This window comes from Tenrec ecaudatus, chromosome 5 (genome assembly GCF_050624435.1).
Source record: "Tenrec ecaudatus isolate mTenEca1 chromosome 5, mTenEca1.hap1, whole genome shotgun sequence".
NCBI lineage: Eukaryota > Metazoa > Chordata > Mammalia > Afrosoricida > Tenrecidae > Tenrec > Tenrec ecaudatus.
The window spans coordinates 180412258-180420534 of NC_134534.1; the positions used below are offsets into that span (position 1 = coordinate 180412258).

General features: G+C 52.0%; 1 protein-coding gene across 1 annotated transcript; it reads right to left on the reverse strand.

The window, feature by feature from the left end:
• Window positions 1-2660: 2660 nt before the first annotated feature.
• On the reverse strand, window positions 2661-7617 carry BAMBI (BMP and activin membrane bound inhibitor). Its single transcript, XM_075550366.1, has 3 exons — window positions 7155-7617; window positions 3808-4095; window positions 2661-3376 (listed from the first exon to the last, which is right to left on the reverse strand). The coding sequence occupies exons 1-3, from the start codon at window positions 7228-7230 to the stop codon at window positions 2958-2960; spliced, it is 783 nt and encodes a 260-aa protein (XP_075406481.1). The 5' UTR covers window positions 7231-7617; the 3' UTR covers window positions 2661-2957.
• Between the last annotated feature and the right edge of the window lie 660 nt (window positions 7618-8277).

Here is an 8277-nt window from a genome sequence, read left to right on the forward strand (position 1 = left end):
GCTGGGTGGCACGGTTAACCACTCAGCTATTGGTCGAAAGGCTGGCAGTTAGAAGCCACCTAGAGCGAAGCATTAGCTCAAAGGCCTGAGCCTGCTAATCACAGCCTCATTCCCTGCACACCTGGGACCCCATGAGTAGGGATCTCACTCAATGGTAACACGGAAAGGAAGATCACCTGGGCGTACTAGCGGGGCAGCCATCAAAGGGGAGATTTGTATTAGAGAGAGGTGGGGCCAAGCACCTGAGCCCCAGCAAATTCACCCAGACTCCAGGGTCCCTGAGCACTGCGCCACCACTCCATTGTCCCAAACCAAACCTATCATCACCGACGTCCTCTAATTCAGAGACCCTAGGCGACGGGGTAGATCTGGCCCATAGGGTTTACATCTTCCACCCAGGGAGCAGCAGGTAAATTTGAACTGCTGACCCTTGCTTATAACAGCTAATGCGTAACCACTGCCCCATCACATACCAAAAAGCCCAACTCACTGCCGTGGGGGTCTATTCTGAAGCACAGGACAGGGTAGAACTGCTTCCTGAGTTTCAGGCTCTGAACTCTTTGTGGAAACAGAAAGCCTCGCCTGTCTCACTCAGAGCAGCAGGAGGGTTCAGACCGCTGACCTTGGAGTTAGCAGCCCACTATGTAACCCCTACACCACCAGAGCTCCAGTCCATCTCACAGAGAGGTGTAAAAGCCAACGAATTTAAAAGTCAGAGACAGCTCAGCAAACACAGGACCAAATAATTCACCTTCCAAATTTTGCATTCACCTTCCAAACTTTGATTACGGCGCTAATCCCAGGTGTTGTTTTTTTTTAACATTTACTGTTTTAAAAGCATGTTTTTTTTAAAAGTCATTCACAGCTGTTTATTTCCTAACAGATGACTGCGTCCTTGGTTAACACAACAACTGACATGCAGGCTGGCTGCTTGGAAAACAAACGCTGGGACCGGCAGGATGCTGGTTCTTTCAGGATAGGACCAAAAGGAGGCCTGGGCTTCAAACTAGGAAAACTACTGGAATTTGACCTCAAGGGATATGGGGGACGGAAGAAATCCAATCAAGTCTTTTGATCAATTCTTCTCTAAACCAAAGCAAGCCCACTGCCAAGCAGTCAGTTTCAACTCAAGAATGACTCTGAATTGGGTTTCTATGATAAAATCTTTGTGGGAGCAGGCAACCTCACATTTTCTCCCAAAAGAGCTGCTGGAAAGTTTGAACTGCAGACCTCAGGGTTAGCAGCTGAATGTATAACGCACCATACCACAAAGACAGACACACATAAGACGTATCACAGCATCTACGTACGTGTATTGTAAGGCACGTGAGAATCTCAGAAGGCACAATCAGCATGCAGTCACGTATTAACATGCTTCCTGTGTAGCCCATTGGAGACCACGGGCTTATTATTTATTCATCAGTCTACATATTCAACTTTAGCTGTTGCCATTCACATCCTTTCGCAACATGGCTGCTGCCAGCTAGCTACCTTCTAAAGGTAACCCGAATTACATTGTTCATGAAATATTCTGGAAAATATATAAATTCTTGTGGAAAACCCCACCCTCAAATATGTAGGCTACAAACTGAGTTTTAAGCAAGCGTTTCAAAGATAATATGCAAAACAATTGGGGTGGGTAGGGAGGGACCTGAAAGAAAATGAATCCCACATGGAAGATAAAGTCACATGTGGGGGGGGGGGGAGCAGGGCGCACACAAAGCCCGCACAGGTTTGCACTGGGCAGGCGAGTGCCGCCAGGCTGCATGACCCAGAAAAGCGGAAAGCTTGCTCCTTAGCTACATTCCTCCATTAGTCACTGGCTAAAGTCAAGGTTGTGTTTGGTTATGTTAAGAGAATTACTTTGGGGGGCTGGGGAGAAACTCTGTAACAATCTTACTTAAATCTCAATGAGTGGGGATTGAATGTCAGCAGCGGGGGCAGGAAGGGGAGGGGCTTTCGAAGGATGGCGATGAATTTAGCCCCTCCCCCCCAAAAGAAAGTGGAGCAGGGTGTGTTCAAGGAGAAAGCTCTCAAGGAAGAGCGTGCTAGAATAAAGTTAAGCTAGCTAGAGTCAAAATATTTCATTTGGTTTTCAACAGAATAAACTGGTCAATTAAATCAAAAGCAAAAGGAGACGGGGGACTAGGGCTAGAGAGGCTCATTTTTGTTCAAGTCTTGTTTTGTTTCCTTTTCCCACCAAAGGTAGACACATTTGAAAAATCTATTCCAAAGCAAGGAGACCCACAGATGGGAACTTAGCTAACCCAATGTCAGAAATGCAACCAAGGTGATCGGAGCCGGCCGGCCGGGCGCTTAAGATCTCTGAGCTAAAGGCTGAAAACCTATTTATCCTAACAAAAGAATAAAATCTGAGTAAATCACTGAATGAGGAGCAACACACATTTAGAAAGTGGCCCTAATTACACATGTGCAGGGAAGGGTCAGCTCAATCTTGATCATGGGGGGCAGGGGTGGGGGCAAACCTACTCTAAAATCTAAGAGCCAATGTGTCATCTGCGGATCTTCACCTGTACAACTAACACGCTGTCTCTGGACAGGCCCCCACTTTGTTTTAATTTATGAAAGAGACCACTAAATTGCAGGAAAAAAATAAATGTATATATTTTAATCTTCACAATAAATCAAGATGTCGGGACTTAGAGAGAGCACAGTTTAGTTTATTTAGGTACTAAATCCAGCTCCCTTGGATGCAGATAACCCTGGCAACAGTGTGTACATAAGCCTTTCTCTTGGCTCTGATAAACTTTAAAGCAAACGATACATTTGCAAGTCTGTGCAAATAATCCTTCAGAAGAAATAACCAAGATTCCGTTTGCAGAGGTCGTTCCATCTCCCCCATGAGGAGGACACGAGTTCCTTTTTCTTCAGATAAAGTGCTCCTGTCCAGCAGAACTCCGAGGCCTTCAAGCGTTCCAGACGTTTTGTGGACACGGTCATACGAACTCCAGCTTCCCGTGCCCGCTGTACATGCCCCAGTGAACCAGCGAGAGGATCTTGTCGTTGCTGAGGTCCGCCTGCCGCATCTTGTCGCAGGTCATACAGCAGTTCTCGCGCGCGCCGACCGGCACCATGCACTCCCAGTCTAACTTTGCAAGCGGGCCCTTTTTGGAATGGTGTCCGTGAATGCTGTAGTGCAAGCGAGACAGCATCTGCTGGCGCTGGTCCCGAAGTCTCTTGCTTTCACTGCGAAGCATCCTCAGGGCCAACATGATAAGCAGCACAAGGATCAGCCCTCCAGCTATGGGCACAGCGATCACGGCCGCACGGAACCACAATTCTTTGGATGACGTCAGCTCCTGCACCTTGGTGATGAGGTTTCTGCCGCTGTCGTGTTGGTATCTGTTGCCTTGTCCTACATGGACGCAAAGAAAACCATCAGACTCTCCAACGTCACTCCACCAGCCCCAGCTTCCGATTAGGCAAACAATATTGAGAAAAACAATAACAATTTTCTTTCTTTCTTTTTTTGCAAAACTGATCCAAAGGGAGATGACAACTGCATCTGTTAACAGACTGTCGTTACGTTACCGTGTTGTTAATGGTCTTTAATGTCTTCGACATGTTGAAAAAACAGGCAAGACCTATTATGGAGACAGCCGTCTAATGCCCAGGCAGACATAAAAGCTACTCGCTAAGAGATGCAACTTTGCATCCAGTCCTGCTTCTCCCTCTGGTGTCTCTAATTACATTAGCAACAAAATCAATAGCAGACATCCCGCGTCTTTGGCTGTCACAAGTCTACAGGGCAGGCAAGCCTTCTGGTTAGAAATCACTTCCACCTACCTGAGGTCTCCCCCCGGGGAGGCGAGAGAACATCATGCAGTCCTCTGTAATTGCACATATCTTCGTGACAGCATTCCAACGTGGGCACGGTGGTGCCAGAGTGGTTGTGTGCCTGTTTGGCTTGGCAGATGTTCGCTGAGCTTGCAAGGGAGTCCAGGCAGCCATGAGTAAGTGGGGAATTGGTGTTCTGGGGATCGAGAAGTCTCGAGAAGCAGGCACTGAGCTCCGACTTACACATGTAACCCGTTGCCACGCAGTGTGCGGCGTCACAGTAGCACCTAATTTCACCTGAAAACAACAAGAAGGTGCATCACCCCCTGCCCTCGGTGACCAGAGCGGGCATCCACCCCTTGAAGGCATTGGCTAGATCCCAACGGCAAGGGCACCAGAGAACTCAGAGACCGACTAGTCTGTGAGATACTTACACCAGCAAGTCGGTGTAGACAGGGAGAGCCCATTGTGTAATTCGGTGGTAGATTTCAGTCTGCCTTCATGGAATAAAGAGTCTAGAAATACAACTTACCCCAATAAAAGAGCTTCAGGAGTACTTTATAAATTTTGGAACCAGATAATCATTAAACTTTTGGATTGTGAAGGGGGGAAAAAAACCGCAATCAGGTGATTTCCCCTTGCCGGTAAGGTAAATCCCACCATTTCTTCATTTTCATCCTACATGGCCATGCAACAGAAAAATGCTAGGCTTTTTTATTTTGTCGGTATAAATATTTGATCGGAACTGCTAAATTGTTTACTGCCTCTCAGGGCTGTGCCAAGATTTAAGAGCTTTAGCTAACACCTTATAAAGCTATTAACTAGCAACACAACAATCTAGAAATTGCTCAGGTCAGGAGGTTTTAAAACTATGAAACCGGGCAGGTATTTGCAACCTCTCCAGAAAAGGCAAGTTTTTCCTGTGAAGGGCTTTCCTGCGAGGAGCTTTCAGTCCTGTTGTAAAACAGGAACGAGGCAGTTTACAATTAGTGGTTTGCTTGCCAAAGTCAATTTCTTTCAACCCAAATGGAAAGTCATAAAACCGAGGGTAAAACTGCAAGGCTAACTTCTCCTCCTCTCTCTCTCCCCCCAGTTTTTACATGTAATTCAACATGTGATCTAAAAGGGGAAGCATTTAAACCGAAGAGCCTCTGCTGGTTTGAATGAAAAATCCTTAAGGAAACCTCAACATTTTCTACAGGAAGTGATGAAAAGTTTCCTTTATAAAACTTAGTTTGTCGCTGTGCACATGGAGTTGCAAAGAACACAGGATTGGAGGCCTTTAGCATCCATTTCCAGCTGAACTCCTCTGGTCCCGGGAGCTTTCGCTCTCATCTGATAGGCGGCGGGTTGGGCTCCAGCCTTTTGTTACAGACCCCAAGGAAAGCTACTGTGTGACTGGAACTGGCGCACACACCTCTTCCCAAGCCTGCAACCTGCGGGGCTGTCTAGCTATTGAACCCTCCGCTCTGAAACAGAACACCAGGGGTTACTGCTTTACAAACTTCTTCTCACCCTCACCTCTGCTTTCTCCTCCCTTTCTTGTGAGTGCCTGAGAAAGGTGTCTCCTTTCATTATCTGTCCAAATTCCAGGTCACCGTATGGTACATGCTGCATTTTCACCGGAGAATGAGAGGTGACTAACCACCCAGACCAGTTAGCACACTCCGATGCCCAAAGCCGGAGGTCTCTCTCAGGCCTTCACTCACAGTCCTACTCGTCTATCTTGCCTCCGGCACCTTCAGCAGCACCTTCGGTGGAGGATGCTGCTGGCCAGGAGCTCTTTTCTCCCCTTTCCAAGCTGATTCTTATCTTTGGAACAAGGTGAAAGGTCCAGTGCGGTGCTGACTACACATCCCTGGCCTGACAAATTCCATATACACACTAAAGCACAAATAAAACAGATGAAAGTCAATTTCAATCTTCATGGCCTCGGACCTAGTAAACCGCCCCCCCCAAAAAAAAAGCAGCACAATAAACCCTGAACCTAAGTAAAATGCTATTTAAATATTTATGGGGTCCCGATTTAAAATACTATATTTTCAACGACCTAAAACGGTCTAATAAAATTTTGACAGGTAACTGGGAAACTTTTAACAACTTTTTTTTTAATTGGAGCCACATTGGAGCACGGAGAATGGGCTTTTGTATTACTGTATTAAAACTATATTTCTGTCCTTTCATAAAGGTTCTTCCTGTGGCATGCAAAAGTCCAGAAGCGGGGGGCTGGTATTTGGAAACAGTGAACAATGCTCTTCTGTTTCCCCCCTTTCTTGTTACTGTACGTGGTGATTAAACAAAAATGTCTGCTTTCAGTCAACATGGCTACAGGAGAGACTGCTGGCTTCTCTTAAAGCTTTTGAAGTCCACAGCAGTCAGAAATCTCTGATCCCCTAATTATATCATTATCAGCCACATAGTTTCGGTATCTGTGACTTCATGTCAGCTTCAGTCCCTCCCCGCTCTGGAGGCTTTGATAGGGCCAGGAGGCTCTCTTCTGCAGGCTGTTATTTAGGGTTAATTACACCCTTCTTTCCAAAATAAATAAATACTGTAGCACATCATCCTTGCTGGGCTAGCTTATCCTTTAACCTCATGCCTGCTACATGACAATTAGAGAAAAGTGGGGGGTGCAAAACCTCAACACCACTCCCTATATTTTTTTAAAAGGGGGGGTGACTGTTCACAGAACAGTAGGTAGTGTCCTGCCAGAACTGGGGGTGGGAGATGGGGGTGTTAGTTTGGATTATTACGACCTAAAAGAAGAAATCACTATTTGGTGTGGGGTTTTTTTTTGGGGGGGGCACAACCCACTCGCACGGAGACGCACACTCACAAAGACTCTCAGACACACTGCACACATTCTCTGAGAAACACGCTCCCGCACACGCGCGCTCAGAGACCGGGAGCGGCGCGGCGCCAGTCACGCACTGCACACGGGCTCCTCTGCACTGGGGGTCTGTGGTGCCTTCCAGACCCGGGGCTGCGCAGCCAGGCCCGCGCTCCCGGCGGATGCCAAGGTCGCCCCTCGAAAGTTCATCACCGACAGACCTAGGAAAACATTTTGACAACCACCTTCCCCAAAGGTCTGACTCCACACTTGGAGCGGACGGGCCTGGGGCCGGCGAGGGGGCGGCCGCGCAGCCACCGCCGCGACTTAAGAGAAAACTTGTCGCGACCTGCGAGCTCCCTCCCGCGCGGGAGGAGTCCTCGCGCGCCGCGAACAAAGCCTTGGCAGTCGGCTTCAAAGCCCCGCGGCGGCGGTGACCCGGCCCCGAGACCCCGCGCGCGCCGCGGCCGCGGCCGGGCCGGCTCGCCGCGCGGTCTCCGGGGAGCCCGCGCCCCCCGACACCCACCTTTGGTGAGTAGCACGGCCATAGCGCAGAGCTCGAGCTGCAGCCAGATGAAAATGTAGCTGGAATGGCGATCCATTGACGCCCCCCGCGGCCGCGTCGCCCCCGCCGGCCCCCGGAGCCGCGGCGCAGCTGCAGCCTACGACTCCCGGAGCGCGCAGTGCAGGGGCGCTCGCGGCTCGCGCGGTGCTCCCCGGGCGCGGCGGGCGCCGTCAGCGTCCGGACGAGCGGCCGGCCCGCGGCTGGAGCATGGACCGCGGCTGCGAGGCGCGCGCCCGGGAACCGAGGCGGGTTTCACGGTCCGAGTCGGCGCCCTCCGCGCGGCTCCGCGCTGCCAGCTCGCTCTCCCGCGCGGCCCAAGTCCCGAGGAGCTTTCGGCTCTCTCGGCCGGACGCTAGGAGCGAGTGCGGCCGCACAGGGAGCCGATCCCGGGGTCCCGCCGGCACGCAGCCTCTGCAGCCGAGCTTTCGGCTCCCGCGCTGTAAATAGCGCCCCGCGCGGGCAGCCCGGCCTGCACGGCCCCGCCCTGGCCCCGCCCCCGTGAGCATCGCGGCCGTCCGATTGGCCGCCAGGCTCTTGTCAATCAGTCTCGTAGCCAAGAGGCGGGCCCGAGACGCTGCGCCGCCGGACCTGCTGGGCGGCTCCCCGCGGCGCCGAGGTCTGCTCGCCGGACTGCCGGCCCGCTCCCGGCGCGGCCGCCTCCCGCGCTCCCCCTCGCGGAGGCTCGCGGGCCCGGGACCTGCGCGGGGCAGCCGCCGGGTCTGCGTCCGGCGCTGCTCGGCTCCTGGACTCTCAGAATGCCCCCAGCCCTGGAACTCTCGTCCCCCTGCCCCCATAAAAACGCAAGGGACCCGCCTGGCCGCCCTTGGGGGGACGCCCGCCTGGCCAAGCTCCGCGCCCCGGGGAGCAAGCAGGTGGCGGCCGCCGCACGCGCCGCCGGCCGGGCGCTGCCCCAGGAGTGCCGCCGGCTCGCGGGGGTCCAGGAAGGGAAGAGGGGACGCCCCGGCCGGCGCTGGGTCTGTTTTCTGCCTCCCCTTCCACCCTACCCCGCCCCCCGCGCCTCCCCTGCGGCGCATCCGCTCCGAGCTACCGGCTCTGTGATCTATAAAGCCCAGACAGACAGACT